This window comes from Passer domesticus, chromosome 3 (genome assembly GCF_036417665.1).
Source record: "Passer domesticus isolate bPasDom1 chromosome 3, bPasDom1.hap1, whole genome shotgun sequence".
In the NCBI taxonomy this organism is placed as follows: domain Eukaryota; kingdom Metazoa; phylum Chordata; class Aves; order Passeriformes; family Passeridae; genus Passer; species Passer domesticus.
Genome location: NC_087476.1, coordinates 27,392,564 through 27,415,917, shown reverse-complemented (window position 1 = coordinate 27,415,917; position 23,354 = coordinate 27,392,564). Strand labels below are relative to the sequence as shown.

The window sequence follows — 23,354 nt, the reverse complement described above, 5'->3', positions numbered from 1 at the left end:
AATTTTCAGCTAGGGAGTTAGTTCTCAGTTACAGGTGTTAGAAGCTAACATTTTCAAACAGAAAACAGAAAACAGTTCTAACTTGTTAAGACTTAAAAAAAATCATCTGTAACAGCTAAATTAAAGTAGGTTGTAAGCTATGCCTAACAACTTTTATTTTCATTAAGGTCATAATGCTCTAAACCACTGGCAAAAAGAATGTTTCCTGAAGTTTTTTAATATACTAACATGCAAACCAGATTTTTGTACTTATTTTCTTCTTCCTTGAATTTTACATTTTAAGCGTATAAAGTACAAGCTCATTTCACTGATGTCAGTAATTTTCTAACCCCACCCACCCCCACAAAGTTTCTTCAATATTGAGTATCATCAAAACAAATTAAAATATATAGGTCTCGATTCACATTATATGCCCCTTAGAATAATTCTTCATTATAGTTCAGAATAAATGTTGTCCCTTTAGTTGCTATTAATGAAAATACCAATTCATCTTGTCTTCATCTAGCAGTTGGGTAACTCTGCCCTGTTTTCCTACAATGAAAGCTAATTAATTTTTTTTTTTTTTTTTTTTTTTTTTTTTTTTTTTTTTTTTTTTTTTTTTTTTTGCTTTGTAGATCAACCAAACAATTTCTATCCCTGTGTTTCTTTCCTGACAGGACCCCCTTGCAACCCCCACTGCTGGTGCTGCAGCACCATGCCCTGTACAGCGTCTCAAAGTACCTCTAAGAAATGAAAAAACTGAACTACTCTTTCCTTTTGCAAGTTTAATTTGTCTCCAGATTTTTGTTTTAATGAGGTACACCTTCTGTCTTCCAGGAACAAACCCAACACCCTTATGTACCATAACTGAGCTGTGCATTTTACATGTCCTGAGGCCTGACTTGCCCAGCACATCTTTGCTATGCCTCAGTATATTTGTCCTCTGTATTTTGTTACTCTCCACAGCAATAAGGACAACACAGTGGATAGAATATAACTGATGTACTATTTCTCATATTGATGTGGCAAAATTTAAGAAAAAGTATTGAGCAACCTCGTTTAGTGGAAAGTGTCCCTGGCCCTGCCAGAGGGCTTGGAACTAGTTAATCTTTAAGGTCAATTCAACCCAAGACATTCTGGGATTATATCACAAAAATACTAAAATTACTCTAATACAAGAAAAACACTTGAAAATCACTATCTTGTTTTCTTACATCTATGAATGTCTTGCATTCTGGAAGCATTTGCTGCTTCATTTTTTACTTTATTCCATCAAGATGCATTTGTAATATTGAATAAGAAATGAATAAAATTTAACTTTAATCTAAGTCAGAAACTCTGGCTTAAAGTTTCCTTTTCCAGGGGAATATGAATTGTAAGATCTCTGGGTTTTGATTAAAGAACACCATTTGAAATACATGTTTCATGCTAATACGTACATAATGACAAAGAAAATCAAAGCTTATCTTAATTCATTTGCAGGTTTTTCAGGCCAGTACTGTGAAACAGAAATGAACGAATGTGATTCAGCTCCCTGCTTGAATGGTGCTGTTTGTCAGAATGATGTCAACAGCTATGATTGCTTTTGCCCTGAAGGTAAGTTGTTCAAAATAATTTATTTTTATTATCTTTGACAATTTTCAAAAGTGCCTGCAGTTTGCAAACATCTTCTTGACAGGCTTCAAGTCATCACTAAAACTTCCTTTCCATGAAAGTCATTCATTCCTTTCCGAAGTCCTTTTGGCATCTTTGTCCACCAAGTCAATGTATCTACCAAAACAACCATGATCGTTAAGATTGGAGACAAATTAAGAATGAAGACAGATATATTCCTAAATGCTACCTTTTTTCAGGCAGAACATAATGATTTTAGCAAAGTTTGAAGCAGTGGAGAAAACACAAATAAGCAATATATTAATTCCTTCGAAAACATTATCAGTAAGATTACAAAAAGTATTTTTACCTTCATTAATAATATGCATATTTCTCACTGATCATAGCAAGCCACAACGGTCACAATGACTTTAATAGGCCATCACTAAAAAAGTCTATTAGAACTTTAATGGAGAATAATAATACGATTTTCAGCACCTGTGGTCTGTTTCTTTAAAAATGCACACTGCTCTTTATTATCAGTACTGTATGAAAACATAGCAATTGTAGTAAAAAATTAATCAAAGAAAACAAAAATGTTTTAAAGCACTTAAAATCACAGTTTCTTCCTGAAATGCTTTCATAAATGCCTTCCTTACAAATATTTTTAAATGTGTTTTTATTTAAAAATAAAGCCAAGGTTGTAATTTATAACTTGATACATTCTATGTTTAATTTTTTTTTAATCTTCAAATTCTACTATTTTCTATATATGGACTCATGGTAGCTGATTTCATAGCTAATAATAATTCAGGTATATATGTATTAATATAGGTGTTCCAGTGGTGATAACTTCAGAAACTCATCACAAGAGGTGAAATTACCACAAATAATTTTTATAAGTACAGTCTCTGTCATTAGTCAGCTTAAATTAGAAGCCAAAACAGATATTGGAAAGTAGCTGGAAATTAACCTTGGAAAAGATAATTTTGCTGTTTAAGCCTGCCTGACCAGCTCATACAAAAATAAATCTTGGCATCCACATTGATAATTTTGTGGCTTACATGTTACCTGTGAGACATGGGTCTGATTAAACTTTAAATGCAAATAAGAGCTGTTATTTTATACATTATTAATGAATTAAGGGCAATTCTAAAGTTTTATGACTTAAGGATCAGTGGAAATTGGTTCTATGGTCAGTTTGAGAAATTATAAGAATATAGCTTGCACTGAGGGTACTGATAGCTTAGCATTAGTCATGGTCTTCCTGCAGCCATGGCCTGTTACAGCACTAATGACACTCATTTTGTAGCATGACCATGAATTAGAATACATTTACAAGAGCATGAAAAGTCAGATATTGGAGAGGAGATTTTCTAGCAATTTCAACTACAAAAAAACCCATTTTTGGACCTCCGAGTTTGCTAAAAGTCATTATAACACAAGAAACTGAGGTTGTGTATTCTGGAGAAGAGGAGGCTCAGGGGAACCTCACTGCTCTCTACAACTGCCTGACAGGAGGTTTTATTGAGGTGGGGGTCTATCTATCCTGACATGTCTTTAGTTAAAGAAAAAGAGGAAATGGCCCTAAACTGTGCCAGGGGAGGTTCAGATTAGATATTATTTAGCTAAGAAAAAATCACTGAACGAGTGGTTAGACACTGGAATAATTTCTCAGGGAGATAGTGAAGTCACCATCTCTGGAAGAGTGAGAGAGGTGTCTGGTTGTGTCACATGGGGAGATGGTTCAGGGGTGGTGTGGTGATGCTGGGTTGTCAGTTGGACTGGATGATCTGGAAAGCCTCTTGCAGCCTTGATAATTCAGGGGTTCTGTAAAACAAATAAAGAAAAAAGTAGAAAAGCAACTATTTGAGAACTGATTTTAAGAGTTGATTTTTATTTTGACAGCAGATATCCAAATCCCCGCTTCATTTCATCTCTAATGTTGTCAAAATAGCAGCAGATACATAATTGATAAGTTCTTAAGTCTTAATGAACATACTGAATCCTAAATTTGTGTTTTCATTTATTGAGTCCTTTTAAAGTATATTTGACAGGATTTTTTTTTTCCTATTAATAACAGTGGAGAAAAAACTTTTAGAATGAGAATCCATAAGGATTCAAGATCATTTTTTACAAGACTAAATTGAAAACAAGGGACCTAATGACATTGCTTTAGAAAATTAAAGCACAGATATAGCTGAATGATGTATAACTCTTTGGTTTTATTTCCAAGGATTTGAAGGCCTGAACTGTGAAATCAACTTTGATGAGTGCACTTATGGTTTCTGTAAAAGCAATTCGACTTGTTTAGACCTGGTTGCAGACTACAGCTGTGCTTGTCCTCCAGGATTCACTGGTAAGATTTCTTTTAACTTGGAAAATTAGTTAAATAGTTATACTATTCATTTTCTTTCCTGAAATTAATTGCACTTTGTTTCAGCATTAAAAAAATACAATCAACTCAGGGTTCTGTGTGATTGATAATATGATAAAAATGAAAGCAGTGTGTGTATGGAAAGCAAAACTGTACTTTGCATAGAATAAAAAAATTGTTCAAAACCACCTAGTCTATGAAACATAGGTGAGCAGGTAGTTGGTGCTATATTTCTCAGATTTTATCACAGCCATACTTAATGGAGATGGTAACAAGAACACAATTTTAGAAAGATTACACTTTGTTCTTTAACAAAGGTGCCATCAGATCCTTATGATAAATTCTTGTAAGTTGCACAATTATTGCCATGTCTAATAGGTTTAAGAAAATAGCTCTTGCATCGTGGACAGTCTTCAAGTCTCTATTTTCAGCCAGAAGCAGCTAACAGGATCATGGGGAAATCAATAAAACTGTCTCCAAAAATACGCCATCTAAAAATCAATGTCAGGCACTGAACACCGACTTTCAGCTGCTGATTTCAGAGATGCAAATGGAGCAGCATTAGTCATAAGCAGTAACAGGAAAAGAAGCAGTGGCAGTCTAAGAAATCATACACAGTTAATGGATCTTGTAATAAAAAGCCAAAAAAGTTTGTCCAAAGAGCTCAAAATGGGTGGGGACCAGTTGAGACGAAAGGAAAAAAAAAATGGAAGAGATCTATTATGGAGAAATTAAAAGTTAAAGAAGTAGAACAGTGAAGATGAGGAGGCAGAATTAAGTTAGTTGTAAATATTTCAGGTTGTTAGTACCACCAGTGATGTTCAGTTTAGAAATTCTTCATTCATATTTTGTCAATAGTTAAAAGTAGGAAGATGAGAGAAAAGGAATCTAAGAAAATATAGAGACATTTAGAATCTGTGGAAGTAATGGTAGTTTCAATTGTCTCTGACTTCTGTGAGTTTTCATGCAGAAGTGTTCTTATATTATTCAGCATTATAAAACTGAGATGTGATATAGTTCCTGTAACATCTTATGCTCCTTTGTACTTTGGTAACTGCTTTGCTGTCATGAGTTTGCATAGTATGTCTATTTTGCATCAATTTTGAAAATAACAGAGATGATTACAAAGTATTTGTTCCTATAGATAGAAGAAGTTTAATGCAAAAAAATTAAAATAAGAAGCTTTCGAAACTTTCTCCTGTACTGCTAGAATCAAACCAGAAAATGTCTAACTTTTTTGCAGTATATTTTGCAATGTCTAACTTTTTTGCAGACTGTTGGTAACAGTCAGTTTGTACTGGGTAATGCAGGGAAAGCTGTTCATTTGGAAAAACAGCAACACAATTTTGGGATGTGTTGGAGTCCACATTATAGAACCAGAACTACAAATTAATGTGTGTGTGTCACTAAGGAAGCATGGGACGGAGTATGTGTTCCTTAGGAGGAACTCTTTATCCTATATTCTGGATATATATGCATCATACTGGTGCAAACAGTAACATCCTTGTTCATTCCAAGACAAGCAGGATTCAGGATCTGTAAACAGTAAAAAAGTTACAAGTGAGTTATAAGTAGATTTTCATTAATACCTTGAAGCCTATATTGAAGTCATAGAAGTTCACATGACTGCATAATAGGCTAATATGAAAAAAGCTCAATTTTCTCCTGCATTTCCTATCACAAATAGGAAAGAGACTTCCCATCACTAATGTGTTATTGATCTCATTTCATACTGGCTTTTTTTGTGAGACAGTGCATCTCCCACAAGAAAAAAAGTAAGCCAGCCTACTGACTGGAATTAGGAGTAGGGACAAGGATCCTCCTGATTTACACTGAATATTTTTGTTTGTGTTCATGCTTTTTGTACAATTAATTCACAGTCAGTCTGTGGATCTTATTAGGTCTGCTCTCTCCAAGCCTTCCAACCTTTAGAGAGGCTTCAGCCTCTCTAGAATAAGTCTGCAATGCAAAATACTGGATTTTTTGGCTTCTATCTTCTACAAAAGGCAATGTCAAAAGAGTGTTCTGTGTTCTTCTGAGTTTTAAGATTTATACTTATGGTATGCAAATATATTGTTGTAGTAACAGTGATACACTCAAAAGCTATTTAACGGTTAAAGGAAACATAGTGTGTATATATATAACATTTTTATCCACTTAATATTTAAACAGAAATTGTAGAATTTGTATAATTGTAGAAATTGTATAATTAATTTAGAAAAACATCATAAACAGAGCAGTTAGCTGATAACAATTAGCTCTGATGAAAGCATATGTTAAAAAGTTCATCAACAGATCTCCTAATGTCCTGCCAATCACGTCTTGTAGCCTTCTGACTAGACTTGATCAGGAAGTAGCATTTGAAAAAGTCTACTAAGTGTATAAGACTGATTTCTACCTTTTATTTTCTTTTAAACACACTTTTGGTTTCCTATCGTATTAAAAGCAATTTCAGAAAAAGTTTACCTTTAGTATCTTTGCTGGTCAGGTACAAAATTGTCTTAGGTCTGGTTGATTGTTTATTTTCTTGTTTACTATCTGTGTGAGGTGGCATCAGTTCTGGTTAGGATCACATGCCTCATGCACTACTGCTGTGATGGAAGGGCAGGAGGGCTCCATGAATGGCCTTGGATGAATCCCGCTTGAGCCAGGCTGTGCTGATCCACAGGTGGTGGATCTTTGTCCTTCCCTGAGAACAGAGGTGGGGAGAGGCAGTGCAACATGTGCAACAGGGAGCAGAGCTGGGTGGAGGAAGCAAGTCTCTCCTGCTGAGCAAAGACAGAAGGACAGGAACACCCAGATCATCTGAGAGGGTCTTGAGAAGAACAGGGAGCCCTTTCAACTTCCGCTGCCAGCTGAATTGTTTGTTGCTGAAAGGGTGAGCACCAGAATTCTGGCAGCCTTTGGAGCTTGCTGTTCCAAGAATTTCTTTTACTCTGTCCAAGAAAGGCAGCTCCTGAGAAAGACCAGGAAAATACTTTCTCTACAACAAAAGCTTGCTCTTAAATGCCCTCCCATGGTAATCTGCATACACAGGATTACAGCAGTAGTAAAGAGCTACTGGACAAATGGACAGATAGCAAAACTGCAACCTCCTTCCCTCACAGTATTTTTATTTGATTTTGCCAATTAGAGGGTGTCTGAGAACATCTGGAAGATGAGATAGGTAAAGGCAGTCCAAGTCTGTTAAACTGTCCAGCCCCGAAAATTAGAAAACATCTTGCCCAACACATACAAACCTGAAGACAGGTGAGGTAGAGAATTTTAATATTGAACAGTGGGACACCTTTAGTCCATTAGGTAGTAAGACACTTTGAATTAAAACATCAGTGGGAGTGTGTTGAATTCATCAATGATAGAGAAGGAAGAGGCACTTCTATGAGATACGACTACTGACTATTGTCATTATTTGAGGGGATTTTCTCTGGCAATATAAGTATTGGAACTAAAGAACTCTGTAATTCAGTGGTTTTGGATGAGAAAGCATGGGGTTTTAATCTTTAATAAATGATGGGATTATATTGTTCCATCGTGAACCTTTTTTCTTTTTTAAATGTTGGAAGAGATTAATTAATTAATTAATTAATTTAATTAATTATTGGAAAGATTTCAAAGCTGTTCATGTATATGGATAAGCCCTATGCTAGCAAGAAGACACCAGTGAATACTGGGTAGAAAAAAACCTTGATTTTAAAGTGGTTTTTACTTCATCACTTAGCACTGAATTTTGTAGTTGTAGTTTATATGCATGAAATTCTTAATCTGACTTCCTTACTTATATCAAGGTCCATATGAATCCTCTACATGTAGAATGATCCTCCCTCTAAGTTTTCCCCATGTCTCATTAATGTTTTCCATTATAAACAGTATGAATCAACAGTCAGTATCTACCATCAGTAACACATTGACTTAAATTTACACAAGAGACTAAATAAATGTGCAAACCTTTCCCTGAAGATCAAGTCTTTATAGTTTCCTCTGTTCTGTCTCATACTATTGGGCTTTAGGAATCCTGCAGTAGATATTGTGGCTGAGCAAGTGGGCACTGCAACACTGAACATTTGAAAACCACAATTATACAAATATCATCAAGGTCTTGCAGCTCAGCTCAAACCATCACAAGACATAAGATGATATCTTTCTCTGGGCTTTCAAAAACCTTTCCTGTGTACTCTTTTCCTGTGTTATTCTAAATTTTGTTTTCAGTAAGCCTGCAAAAGCTGGTCTATTTAGACACATTTTGCTTGATCTGGATGCTTTTAGTTACTATCAGCAGAACTGCACAGTACAAAAATATTGAGTCACTACATCCTCTTTTTCTTGTTAATTAAAAGTACTTTCCCAAACAATTCAAAGGAAAAAACTGGCCTGAGAGATCTACCTCTACCCAAAAGGAGGTTGTAGCAGGGTGGGTGTTGGCCAGTTCTCCCAGACAGCTGGTGACAGAGAAGAGGACACAGCTGCACTAGGGGAGGTTCAGGTTGGACATTAGGAAGAATTTCTTAATGGAAAGGGTTGTCAAGTATTGGAATGGTCTGACAGGTAAGCAGTGGAGTCAAGAACAATGGAGATGTTCATGAAACAACTGGACATAGCCCTTATTGCTATGGTTTAAGTTGACATGATGGTGATTGGTCAAAAGCTAGACTCTACGATCTTGGAGGTCTATTCCAACCTGATTGATTCTGTGATCTATGGATGCTCACCCATCCTTAGAGTCAGACACAGAAATTCAGTCTTGCTTGCATCTTGTGCATTAGATAATTGTTCCACATCAATCAGCCCTTATGGCCATCACTGAGGAAGCTCAAAAGCCAGATTTTTTCTGTGATGTTCCCTAATGACCGAGTTCATTTAAACATGCCTCTTTCTGAGTGCTAGTCAAAGCACTGTGGGTTTTCAAACCAAAACAAGACCCGGAAGCTATCAGCTGGAGAGAGAGATGGTTCCCCAGGCTCCTGGCCAGCAGAGCTCAGACTCATAGCAGGCCATGGAGGAGTGAAGTGACTTCCTTTCCCCTGTTCATCTGGAGCAGCGTGGATGGGCTGCTGGTTGCCACAAACACTGCAAATAGCAAGCTACTGAGGGCAGGCTTCCCACAGTGGGGTGTGCAAACTTAACATGCTGGAAAATAAACAACATTTATGCATACATGGAAATGTATTCACTATGTACTTCTGAGTCATTAGAGAATATTTATTGTCATGTCATGTGTAAGTGTGCCTGCTTTGCTTGGAAGGAATTCAGGTTAGTACATTTGGGAAAAAAATCAGTAGAGTGCAGAAAAATCTGTTTAAGTTTCATCATGCTGCAAATTACATTGCATAAAAATTTTGATAAAATAATACATAAAAGTTAATGAATTGCATGAAAGAAAAGCAAACCAATTGGTTTTTTCCAGTCATTTCAAATATAAGAAAAGTTCCTCAGTTTTTTAATATGAGCACATTCCTCCAAGAGTATTCCATCTGCAAATACTAAGCATGATTGGTTTAAATTAGAGGGTGAATAATAATAGTTGGAACCACCTGACAAAAGAGAAGTTAATTTTTCAATCAAAACTTTAATTAGCTTGTATGGAATTTACTTTATCTTTGCTCTTCTGAAGAAGTTATGAGATTATTTTTGTATTCCAGTTTATCCCCATTATTTCAGATATAATGGTAGGGTTTTTTAGTAGTGATTCCAACTGTCATGCATTACATAATGTATGTAGAATATCCATTAATATCTTTCTGGGCAGGACTATGTACTTAATTACTTTAAGATAAATTGGAAAATAATAATTTTATATGAATAGGCTTGATTTTCAATTTTAAAACTGTTGTCAGTTGTTAGGAGGCTCTTACCAAACAAAAAAAAGGAAAAACAATCATGCCTAGGTAAGCTCATACAGTGATTAAAACACACACAGAAGACACAGGAACATGTGGCTGAAATTTTTAGTTTTCCTGACTTACTGCGGAAAATCAACCTAATTTTTCCTTAACTCCATATTTTTCCTTTGTTAATGTCATTGATGACACCATACAATGAACAGTAATATGCTGTAGGAGTGTGCCCCCTAATGACAGAGTGGCAAAACTAGCCTTTGTCCCCCAAAAAAGGAAAGAAGCCCAGAAGTTTCTCTTAATGATTAGGTGAAAAGCCACCTCATAGGACCTCAGGGACTTCACCAAAAACTTGAGGACATCTAATTGGATAGAAGCCACAAAGTCCTCCCTGGCCCATCAGGTAGAAAAGGAGAGAACAAAAGAGCTAAAGGGCTTTTGTGAGGTGTTTATACCAGGAGCAGACCTCTGCACCTGGCTCGAGATTTTCTGTTTGTTATTTTGCCTTTTATTAAACCTTTTTTGTTTCTAACACTGCAGCAAAAGTCATCCTGCTTATTTTATGCCTCCAAAGTAATAGCTGAGCTATCCTAAGGTGTATTATATTTCTTTTGAGGGCTTATGAGACCTGGCCCAAGAAAAAGAAACATAATAATATGCCAGCAGGGTGAAGGCTCACTTCTACGTTTTACATCTGAGTGCACCTGAAAAATAACATATGGCTATTAAGACACAATTTCAATCAAAATTTTTGTTATAGCTGCCTCAAGAATCCTGTTAGGAATTAATTTTCTGCAATGACCTGAGCAATTAATGAATAAACCCTGACACAGAAAAAAATCAACCTCCAAGCAACTTCCCCAGTGCACATTTTTCATCCCTTACAGACATTTTGTTAATGAATTTGAGAAACAGAAGTGGCATCTTGGATATGAATGGTAATATTTAGGGTGTGCTTAGGTTTTTTTCTAGTATATAGTTCCTCTTCTTAAAAAAATCCAGCGAATCATTGATGTTGGAAAAGCTCTGTTATTCAACACTGCCTCTACCATACCAACTACATAACACTGGAGCATTTGATACTAAATTATATATACCAATGTGTATACTGGGTTGCCGTTTTAGACAATGAAACAATTGTTTCTTGCCATCCTTTGCTTTGATAGAGACATACACAGTATGACACAGTCACTTTTAGTATGATTGCACTAAATAATAGTCTTATTTGGTGCCATCTTGTTGACTCTTTTTTTCTTTACTCTTTGGAATTCTTCTTTGTCATTATTTTTTTCTTTATTTTCTGTGGATATCCCATCTTTAGCAGTGTTCAGGACCAGTTTGGATGGGGCATTAAGCAACTTGGTCTCATGGAAAGTGTCCCTGCTCATGACAGGAGGTTGGCACTAGGTGATCTGTAACGTTATTACCAAAACAAACCATGCCATGATTCTATGGAGCTAACATCAGCCTGGCCCCTGAGGCCCTTGCTCCCAGCTTGAGACTTGACCAGTGGCTAGCAATGCCAGTGCCATGTGTACTGGGCCTCAGGGCTGCAGTGGTCATAGTGGGAACATTACACCACAGCAAGACTCTCTTTCCTTAAGTAGTGAGTTGACCAGAGACTACTGAGGAGCCTTGAGGCAGGAGGGGAAATGTTAAATGCAGAATGATGATTTTTAAAGCTGTTTACACAACTATTATAATTTTTTTTTCCCCCCTTATCACGTTGGTAACCAGGCAAGAAATGGAATAGCATTGGCTATTTGCTCTAGTAACAGAGCAACACCTTGCACCCAGTTTTCCTAGTAACTTCCAAAACCTTCAGTTACAGGACATACATATTTCACATGATGACAGCGATGCTACAGGGTAGGCTATTACTATCACAGAAATATACCCGTCTCACTAGATTGCTGTGATGTTCTCCCAGGAAAGACACAGAGAGGGCTACAGGATGAGCATATATATTCTGCAAGTCTTCTAACAATCCATAGATTGCTGGTTATATGCTCTGTATTAGGTCTGTGTACCAGAAGGAAGTTAATGTTGGCCATTAACCACCTTGTACTGAACCTAATTACTGTAGTTTTGATTAAAGCAGACAATGAATCCGAAAGCATTCAATCCTGATTTGAATGCATGAAAAGAAGCCAGTATTTCGCTAGCATTTTTTCTAGTAGTAATCACCATCAGATTTAGAAGTTTATATTAAATATTTAATTTAAATTTTTGTCTTCAGCTTTGATCTATTGCACCTCATTACCTTTTCTACACAAAATTAAAAAGCTCTTGCTACTCAAGTATTTTCTCTTTGCAAAGATACTTGCACACTGTAATCAAGTCACTTTTTGGTTTTGTTTCTTCTAAATGAAACAGATGGAGCTCTTTAAGCCTTTGCCAATAGCATGCTTTCTTCAGTTGTTGAATAAATTGTGTAGCTTTTCTTGCATCTTTCCCACTTATTTTTAAATATGGAACATTCTAATCAATGTTTTATACAGAAATATTTTACACATCAATGTTCGCTTTTTGTTTTATTTAAATATGTCTGAGATTTTTTTTCTCACAGCACTGCAATAGTGCTCATGTGCTGAGGTCTGCAGCAGTCCTTTTCAAATTGCTTTTGTTGTTTTCCCACATACAGCTCAGCAACAGCTCAGTAGCTCTAATCTGCATGGTTTTTTCTGTGCTTGTATCTGAAAACTACAAGTGACCAGAAGTGGCCTGCATTACATTGAAAAATGTACTGTTTAGCTAAACAAAAGTTATCACAAGATATCATTTGGTGCATATGCTTGGTGCCCTGTGGAAAGGAGATGTAGGAAAGGAAGTGAGAGTGGAAATGAGCTATCTCTTTAAAAGTCAGTGTGGAAATAATAGAGTAAGGACTTTTCACATTTGCCTACAGAAAAGGAGACACATGGAAGTATAAAATGCCTCAATTGCCTCACTATGTTTTTTTCATGAGGAAGATTTGAGGGGTGAACTCAGATTGAATGTGCCAAAAGCTGTACTGCTTTCTTGGAAGGGTAGGCCTTAGTATCTGTCACTCTGTAATTTCAACCGTGTGCATTCATGGTGTGCAGGAAGACTGTGTGTTTCTCCTCCTGCTGGTGTTAACACTTGTATCCTACCTCTCTTGTCTGCTGCAAGCCTGGGCTCACCTCTCCTTGAATACCGATAATGTAGAAACATGTTTTGATGGAGAAATAGAGTAAAGGCAGAGATTTGGATAGAAGCCCTAGGTTCCAAAATCAGAGCACAGTTATCACACACCAAATAACTTAAGACCTTTACCATAAGGCAAAGCAAGTTTCCAGACAATCCAACTCATTACACAAACATAAGTCTTTGGACATCCTTCCTGTAAATATCCTGTAAATTATATAATCACAACACTAGAACAAAATACTAACTATAATCTGTTTCATTCTTATCCCAGCCAAACACATATAATGTACTATGTTGCTTTCTCACCTATGTATCTTGCTAAAGAAATCCAATAATTCCTTATTTTCTTGGTAGAATCTTCCCAGTGTGATGTTATACTAACCACTACAAGGATTTCCTTATTGTCTAATATTTCACTGCAGTTTAAATGCATTACTTCTCACCCTGCCTACTATGAACACAGCAAACTGATGAATTTTGTGAGAGTACTTTCTTAGTTTATGATTGCCATCACATTTCTATTCAAATATTCCTTATTTAGGCTTTATAGGCCCATTTGTTTTGTTCATCCTACAAGGTCATGCTTTTGAGCTGTTTGTCATTCCTAACATGCTCATATGGATTCTTATTTGGCTCAAAAATTTCTTAAATGCACCTCACTGCACAAAGTGCAGTGCAAAGCACTCCAAAAGAAGCTTTACTCCAGTAAAGCTTCTAACTGGATATGTTCTTTTTTATGTAGCCCAGCAAACGATTTATCTTAAAACAAAATTCTGATGTTTTTTCCTACTTGTGATTTTCTGTTTTGTATCTTCTCTTCTGATCAGTTTACATTTGTTATATCAGAATCTGTCATCAATTGGTTGAAATTCATGAAGACTTCTAACCCTGTTCTTCAATGTACCTTTTTGTGTTGCCATCAGTGAGTTTACTTTGCTACCCACCATCTAGGTTGTTGAAAAAAATTTAGCAGAATTGAATGGGCAGTAGATTTCTTTCAAAACCTCTGTGGTTCATTCATCCAGTCTGGTAGCAAAAACACTGATAACTAATGCAGGAATATGGCTTTCCATAAAGTTTTACTCATTTGATAATATGCTCATATGGTTTCTATGTAGACCAATTACTGGGATTTCACAAAAAATAGCATTAGTGAACAAAAGAAGCATGACGTTTGCTACTGGATTTTGTTATCTACAAAATGTGTAAATTTAATGTAGAAGGAAATAAATTTGCTTATATAAGAACCATTTTTTATGGATCTATTTTTTATTTATAGTTTCTTGCAAGTAAACACTTTAAAACTTTTCCCAATATTTCTTCCAGGAACAGGATTTTCACAAATGGATTTAATTTCATGTCTTTGCCTTTTATTCCTTTCCTGAAGGTTGATTTTAGTGGGTCTTCTGGTACCTTACCTATTTTTCATATGTTCACGAAGAAAACTATTGAGTTTTTTTCACTAGTACCCAAGGGTATAGTTCATCAGACCAGCCTATCTGAATATTTAACTCATCTGAAAATTCTACAGCTTTTCTTCTGTATTCAACACTGAAGTTTTGCACTTTAATCGTAAGTATTAATTATCACAATGACCTGCTTTTCAGCTGGTCTTTTTACCATGATTGAGGCAGAAGAAGCATTGAACAATTTTGTATGATTACCATTATCAGTAGCCATCCTTCTTCTCTGGATGAGAAACCACATCTCTCCTTCATCTTTGATATGAAGTACATACAGCACAATTTCTTGTTACCCTGACCATCCTATAACAGCTACATGCTTTTGCTGATCTGATTTCATGCCTCCGTATTTATGTCGTACTTTTTAGTTTATCCTTAGCAACTCTACCTGCTTTTTTGTAAATTGGGCTTTTTTCGTACTTTGAAAGCCATGAAGTGCCATGTTGGTTTCCTAATATCCAGGGTCTTTCTGCTGCAAAAAGAGTTTTTCCTTGTGTAATTGTAGCAAACAGCAATTTTCATAATTACTTTTTTAAGGTAAGATGTTCACTCTTTTTTAGGCTTCAAATCAGAACTTCTCTGCATTCTTTGCAGTTCTTCTGAATTCCTTTTTTATTATATTTTCTATTGTTATATTATAATTTTTATATATTTTATATAATATTTTATTATATTACTCAACCTCCTCTCCTTTACCATGGATTTTGACTCCTCTCAGCTAAGTTTTTCACATTTCTTTCCTTATAGTCAGAGAACAGTTTTCCCTTTAACTTACCTTTTCCACTATGGCATGAAAAATTACCAATATTGCATTCTAATATCTTTGTGTCTTTGAACAATGATTCCTTTCAAAAATTATGGGTTTGTAATTAAATACCCCATGGGTCCAAGTCCTGTGTTGTTAAGGATTCTGTTAGTTCTTTTAGCTAGTTAAAAACAACAACAAAACAACAACAGAAAAACTCACAAGCTATAAAAAATTTAAGGTTCCTTCAGACTGATTCTACTGGATTTTTGATCTGTATTTAATCATTTAACACAGCCTGTACAGTATTTGTATGTGACTGTACAGTATTTTCCACAAAATGTCAAAGTCTTACCTGGTTTCTATAATTATCCTTGTCTATGAGCTTCTGCTACCATCCCTTTAAACCTTTTTCTTAATTTTGTTTTCTTCCCTTCCTCTGTCTTCTCACTTTCTCTCCTTCCCATTTAATTTTATTTTTGCATACATTCTATTTTTACATGTTAGCTGACAGTACATCCTATGGTTAAGGAAGACAAAACTCCCTCTGTCATCCATGCATTTATTGTTGTAGTGAATCTATAATTGTCCAGCTTTGTTTGTCCAAGAGGGACCCCAGAAACCCCACATGATCCTTTAATTCGGCTCCTTAGACTGAGGTCCCTGGGATTCATTACCTGTCTGGTATATCTGATTTGAGTGATACAAGGAACGTTCCATAATTTCTACACAGAACACCAACAAAAGTTCTGCTTGTTCACATCAGTGATAGTTACAGCTTTCCTTCTCTATAACTGGCTGAACCCCTGGTATTAGTGTGAGCTCCTAGTCCAAATATTTGTCCCATTTATTTTTGATCAATTTTTGTTCCGAAAGATCCCAGTATTATTTATAATAGCCTAGGTAGGTATTACCCTAAATTAATGTAACAGAGAAACGGGAGACTGGATTTTATTTGGTATGTCCAATGAGTTAACTGTTTTCATAAGCCACCCTTCCATTGTCTTCTAAATTTTCCCTTCTATGTATCTTCTGTATATTCGCCTCCATTTTTATTGTTTCAGATTTGAATGAATCTGAATTACAGCTCAATTAAATCTCTTTAAAAGCAGAAAAATGAAGAAACAGCTGAGTGAATTTGCGGGTTTCTGTTTGGATCTGAGAAACGGCTTCATTCATCTGGAAATATGAATGCAACCTTGAGAAATATTTTTTTATTGCTATTGTTACTAAGGTTATTAACTGTCTAAAACAATTTTTTTCAAAGTAGCATATAGCTCTAGTATTTATGGTATTGAGTTGTGATGCTAGAATATACAAAGGACTTTTTTGTAAATGCTGTTCATATTTATTCTATTAAAATATATAATTTCTTGACTATCGACTATATCTATGAATATCTCTAGTTTTAAAACCATCAAGCAGAAATAAAATAGTGTTTCCAACCTGGAAAAGTTAAACTATGCAGTTGTCACTTGCATTGTGAAGCAACTTTTCTACTTTCCCAGCATGATTTATAGTTTTAATGTTTAATTTTCTTTTCTGTCAGACAAAAACTGTTCCACGGATATTGATGAATGTTCCTCCGAGCCCTGTAAAAATGGAGGCCATTGCCATGATTTGATTGGTGAATTTTACTGTAGCTGTTTGCCAGGTAAGAAGTCACATTTAGTTGAGAAATGTTCTGTGGTATTCAAAAAAGAAACCAAGTTTTTCATAAGCACACAACTAAATAGTAATTTATTATGCTTGCAAAAGAGAGAAGGATGAACTAGTATTCTTTAAGCATATGCTACAATTGTTATGCAGGTGGTGTCAGCAGAATTTGTTTAAGGAATATAACTTGTAATCTGGAAGTTCTGCCTTCCAAACTTTTGAATAGAGAGCCTTAAAAATCAACCAACTCTGCCAGTAGCATGATTTTGTTTCCATCTTCTCTACTAGCAAAAGTTATTTTTAAAATTTTGAAAGAAAACATGGATAAGCTATACAGCAGTTGTCATAATGGTTACTGTGGTGAGTTGACCCTCACTGGATGCAGTCAGTTAATCACATATCATTTCTGTTGCTCCTTCTTCCTCAGGGGGTGGACTCCTCATGCTCTTCCTTTGCTCCAGTGTGGGCTGCCTCCCAAGGGAGAATGTTGTCTAAGAACTTCTCTAATATGAATTCCTTCCCATGGCCTGCAGTTCTTTACAAACTGCTCCAGCATGGTTCCCTTACACTGAGAGCAGTCCTTCAGGAGCTGCCTGCTCCAGTGTGGGTCCCCCACAGCTCCTGTCAGGAAACCTGCTCCAATATGGGCTTCTCTCTCCATGGGACCACAGATACTGCCAGAAGCCTGTTTGGGCAGCACTTGTGGCTCTAATGAGAGACAGGAAGTGTCACAACTTCCTTTGGACATCCACCTGTTTTGTCATGAGGTCATCTGTGGGCTGCGGGTGGATCTCTGATCCACCATGAACCTCCATGGGCTGCAGGGGCACAGCTGCCTCACCACAGGCTGCAGGGGAATCTTGGTCTGGTGCCTGCAACACCTCCTTCCTCTACTTCCGTACTGATTTTGGTGTCTACAGAGCTGTTACTCTTGCTATCCTCACATTTTTTTCTGGCTGCAGTTGCCTGGTTCATTTTTTCCCTCCTCATCTTAACTGTCATCCCAGAAGCATTACCACCATCATTGATTGGCTCAGCCTTGGCCAGCAGTGGATCATCCCAGAGCTGACTAGCATTGACTCCATCAGACCAAGGGGAAGTTTCTGGCAGCTCCTCAGAGAAGCCACACCTGTACCTGTCACCCACTGAAACAGTGCCGTGCAAACCCAGTTCAGTTACTTGCAGTGATGAGAGACGCCAGCAATATCTGAATTTGTCAAAAGGAGTAGATCAATTTTCTATCTTCATGTGGCATACATAATTTTACTCACAGAATCACAGAATCAGTTAGGTTGGAGAAACCCTCTGAGGTTAGAGTCCAACAAATAAACAGTATCATACTGATATATGAACCTTTATGCTTCAGTGTGGCTTTTCAATGTGGATTGGTGCTACGGGCAAGAATTTACACATTGAAATGTAGTCTCTTTTAATATAACCAGCTAATTTAATATGTGACACTTGCATAACATGACTAATTTTTTTTTTAATTCCCTGCTTTCTTTTTTGTGTGCTGACTGGTTGTCAGCTAATTGGAAAGTAGTGAGCAAAACATGAAGCAAAATACTCTTTCACTTGCAGTTTTTTAATACCTTAAGTCAATTACATTGCATTAAACCTTATTCTACAATGTCAAGTTAACAGTGTAAGGATAAAATGATCAATCTTGTATTTAGACTGAAATATTTACTTAAAGTGGATAGACAACATAAGTGGTTTAAAATTTTTTATGTCCCTATACAGGTTTTTAAAATGTATACGTGCTATTTCAAGCCTTATGTGCAAATACCTTGAAAGTTATTGATGTGTAGAATACAGGAACTCGCAGCCAGCACTGTCACTAAGTAATAGTATAAGGGCAAGAATATATTTTAAATATATGTATAAATATTTGTGGATATTATTATATATAGCAGTATATGTATCTGTGTATTATACATGTGCATACTTATACATTTCATACTATCTTTTGAGACATGAGTCTTACAATAGACTTTCAAGATGCAGAAAATTAAAGGTTTATTATTACTATTATTATTATTATTATTATTATTATTATTATTGTTATTATTATTGTTATTGGCTAATTTTTAAGGCTGAATTCTTATATGGTGCTGTAATAAGTTAGCTTTACTTTTTCAGTTGCAAAGACTGTGACTATATTTCATCATTCCTTCCACTGTGGATAAACCAAATGTCACATCTCATTTTGTCAGTGTAGCTTGGTCTGTGAAATCACAAACACAACAATAAGTATGAAAACATCTTCCTGTTGTATTTAAAAAGTGAGATCATATGCATGAAATGAATACTGAAATGCTGTAAGAAGTACACATATGAAATCTCAGACTATAAACATTTTCTATTACCATTTTGAACACTTGTTAGATACAGTGTTTGTGAAGAATTTACCCATCTGCAAAATACAGGATGAAAAGCAATGGTTTAGACAGTATTTAGGACTGTAGAAAGGCAATATAGCACCTGACAGACAGGACAAAGGAATTTCAGCTAATAAATTTGCTTTATCAGGAACTCAGTTTAAATGGCTCTCTGCAAATGCATGCAGCATGGGGAATATAGAGGAGGAGCTGAGCTGGAGATGGATGCATGCCTGCACGGCTATGACATTATTGGCATCACAGGGACACAACAGAATGACTCCTGAAGTGTTACAATGGAAGAATAAAGGCTTTTAGGAAGGGCAGACAAGGCAGACAAGGAGGTAGCGTTTGCACTTTATGCCAATGTCCAGCTGGAATGCATGGAGCTTTGGCTGGTGAAGGATGGGCAGTCAGCTAAGAGTTTATGAGTCAGGATTAAAGAAAGGACAGGGACAGGTGACATTTCATTGAGAGTCTGGTACAGGCTCTTCCACCAGGGAGTCCAAGTGGTTGAGGGTCTCTGTAGAGAGAAGGGAGAAACCTCACATTCACCCTAGTGAAACCCTAGTTCTCATAGAGGACTTCAACCATTCTGGGTTTGTGTAGCCAGAATTTTGGAACTGAGGGGCTACAGAGGCAACAGATGAAAGACCTTAATCAGGATTACTTACTACTCAGTGTAAAACTAAAGAACTACTATGGCCCCCAGGGGCAGAAGCCCAGCGGGGAGGCCGGTTGTCCAGGATAGCTCAACGAGGGTCCAGGATCGCCCAGCGGGGGGTTCAGGCAGCCCAGGCAGCTATAGTGATTTGCAGTCAGCTCTTTAGTGATTTCAGCTCTTTTAGCTCGCCTGGGGCCGTCACCCTGGGTATCGCCGCAGCAGACGCAGAGAGAGAGAGGGAAGCGCTGTGTGGGTTCCGCAGGGTTCTTTTATTGGGGTCTCCGCGAAGGTTCCATTGACAGCTCTCCTCTGCCGAACCGGGCAGAGCTAGGGGTTTTTATACCTTATAGGGGGATTGAAAACTGTCCAATAGTAAGGGTCAGGGGAAAAGTGACCTATGAATATACAGAGAGATAACAGGGTCCGAAAGGCGGAAGAGAGGGGCTTCTAAAAACCTTAGTCATGCTGACTTTGGTATTTCCTAGCTCAGGCTTCTGACCGCCAGGGCCTTGCAGGCCTTGTGCCTGCTACAACTCCACTTTCTGTATTTAGAAAAAAGGCGTTCCCTATGGTTCTTTTAAAACAGTGGACAAGGCATGAGAACATAAGTAACACGATGACAATTACAAGAAAAATCCACAACATTCCCTTAACCAAAGATGCAGCCCATCCCGTTAATCCCCATTGACCAAAGAGATCATTGACCCAGTCTGGGGTCTGTTCTACTTTTAAGTCCTTCACAAGTCCCTTCAGTTTCTGGATGTTGGCGTGGATGGATTCCGAGCGTGAAGAGAGATTGAAGCAGCACATCCCTTCGAAGTCCTCGCAGCCATGTCCGTGGGCAAGCAGCAGGAAGTCAATTGCTGCTCGATTTTGGAGGGAGGCATGTCTTGTGGTTTCTTCTTCTTTTAAGAGATCACTCAGGGCAGCAGAAGTAGCGTTAGCTTGCTTACTGAGCTAGCACCCAAGGTGATTTATGTCACCCAGGGCCTTAGCTGCAGCTACCCATGGTAGGAATATAGAGACTGCTATCTTTTTAGGTTTGTTCCAATCGTATAATTTGGGATCGCAATTTTCATCAAATGCTGTGTAGGACCTTTTGTGGCGTTTTAACTCGCTCTCTTTTTTCCAATTGTGCAACAAGGTAATATTTGGAGTAAGGGTGGAAAGTTTTCCTAGGGTACAGGGACCTCCCTGGAGTCGTGAGGGGATCCCAGCCCATACTCTGTCACCACAGATGAGAAACGTTCCCTTGGGTAGAATTTTGGGATGGAGAGAGGACACAGAGATCACACGAGCAGTGTAATTACACCAATCGTGAGGGTTGTAGGCTTTGTTAATTGGCGATATGTCTTTTCGGTATGTGTTTTTGTTCAGATCAATTTCAGGCAAATTATTCTTTGGACGTCTAAAGTAAAATTTGACACAGAAGGTGGCCTTAGAGGACCCCAACAGATCCAATTCTTGAGGTTCCTCAAGAGCATTGGGCAGTATTTTTGTCCACTGGTCCCAAGTTTCTACCTGGTGGGGTCGCTTACCTGTGGTGCGGAGAAGCTCTGAATTATAGGCGGGCCAATCATCGGCTACAAAAGGAATTCCTACTAGACATGTGGAAAGTGGGTTATCAACGCTCCCCATGGATAAGCACATGTTATCCTGTTTTAATGTTCTTGCTAAGGTTACCCAGACATTATGGCTCGGCTGTGGGCCGATCCAACCGACGGCACATGGCACGGTGAGGAACATCCAGGCAGCAGTGAGGACAGCGCCAACGGAGATATTTTTCATCTTTGGGCAGGAATGGGGCTTCTGATAGGGAATATAAGCAAAACTTGTTATTTTTATGGTAGGAGGGGAGGGTTAGGGTTCCTTTCATGTTCCTTTCCTCTGTTCCTCCCACCTCCCCCCTTTATTTTTAGTTTTTTACTGTTTTTTTTTTTTTTTTTTTCTATGGTACTAAGGGTGGGGGAGTGGGTAAAAGGTTAGAGGCTTTTGGTAAGGGCAGATAAAAGGGACAATAGGGTTTTTTAGGGTAAAAAAGGGTAATAACATCTAATTCAAAGAACAGTTTTGTTTTCAGGCTGTGCCTGGTCTAGGGCTTGATGCCACAGAATGTTGTTCAGCTTTCTGGTTTGTCTGCTGCTGTGTGATGGGACAGTCGTCTCCTCCACCTGTGGATGTTTGGCGACGTCTTCGTCTCCAGGCCGAGCTGGTCTGGTTTTGAGGAGGTCTCGTGTTTGACTCAGGAGGATTCTTGTCACTGCTTGTGGAAGTGGTATTTGCAGTGCCTAGGTATGGTTTTATGTTTTTCCCTGGGTACCATCTTGGACCAGATGGTAGCAGAACACACGCGTATCCTCTTCCCCACGTGATGAGTTCGAAAGGTCCAGAGACTTTATGTGTTTCTGGGTCCTTCACCAGCACAGGTGGTTTCTCTGTGAGCTTTGCTTGGGTGGTATTTGCAAAGTGGCGAAGTATTGGTGGATCAGGCTCTGAGGTTGTACAGTTCAGGAAGTTGATGACATAGAGAGCCTTGCAAAGTCTTTCAACTGGAGAGGTGATTTTTGTTCCTCTCTGTTGCTGATTGAGGACTCTTTTGAGAGTCTGATGTGTCCTTTCCACGATGGATTGTCCTGTGGGGTTTGCAGGTATACCGGTCTTGTGTTGTATTCCCCACTCACTGAAGAACTCTTTTAACTTACGAGAGGTATAGGCAGGTCCATTGTCTGTTTTGATCTCCTTTGGTACTCCCAGGGTTGCAAATGCGAGGAGAAAATGTTTTATGGTGTGCTGCGCAGTTTCTCCTGTATGTGTTGATGCAAATACTGCTCCTGAGAACGTATCAACCGATACATGCACGTACTTTGACCTTCCAAAAGGTGCAAAGTGGGTTACATCTGTCTGCCACAGCTGGCAGCTGTTTAAACCTCGGGGATTGACTCCCGTCCCCACAGATGGTATCTGGTAGTTTTGACAGTTCGGGCATGTGGCAACAATAGCTTTTGCCTGATCTTTTGAAAGCTTGAACATTCTGATAAGGGCAGGCACATTTTGGTGAAAAAATGAGTGTGACAACTTTGCCTGGGCAAAGATGTTAGGGACATTAGCAGTCTCTATTGCCATGGCTAAGGTGTCTGCTTTCCTGTTCCCTTCTGCAATGAAACCTGGGAGGTCAGTGTGTGACCTCACATGCATTATATAGTAAGGTTGTTTTCTGTGGGAAATTAAGCGTGTTAATGTGGAAATCAATTGGTATAACTTTGGATTGGAAACCTCTTTGAGAAGAGCATGTTCTGCTCTCATAGCTATGCCAGCAACATAAGCTGAATCTGTGACCAGATTAAAAGGTTCGTCTTTGAATTTCTCAAAGGCTCTGACAACAGCTGCTAACTCCGCAATCTGTGGAGATCCCTCCACTATTTTTATGTCAGATTCCCAATTTTGGGTCTTAGGGTCCCTCCATGTCATTACCGACTTGTGGGATGACCCTGAGC

At 37.7% G+C, this 23,354-nt stretch overlaps 1 protein-coding gene across 5 annotated transcripts in view; it reads left to right on the top strand.

The window, feature by feature from the left end:
* Window positions 1-23,354, top strand: part of EYS (eyes shut homolog) — a 797,842-nt gene that overhangs the window by 262,349 nt on the left and 512,139 nt on the right. For all 5 annotated transcript variants that reach the window (XM_064412283.1, XM_064412282.1, XM_064412281.1 and 2 more), the window contains 3 exons: window positions 1,462-1,575; window positions 3,809-3,931; window positions 16,709-16,813. In XM_064412283.1, the coding sequence (XP_064268353.1) occupies window positions 1,462-1,575; window positions 3,809-3,931; window positions 16,709-16,813 (342 nt within the window). The remainder of the gene's footprint in view (window positions 1-1,461; window positions 1,576-3,808; window positions 3,932-16,708; window positions 16,814-23,354) is intronic.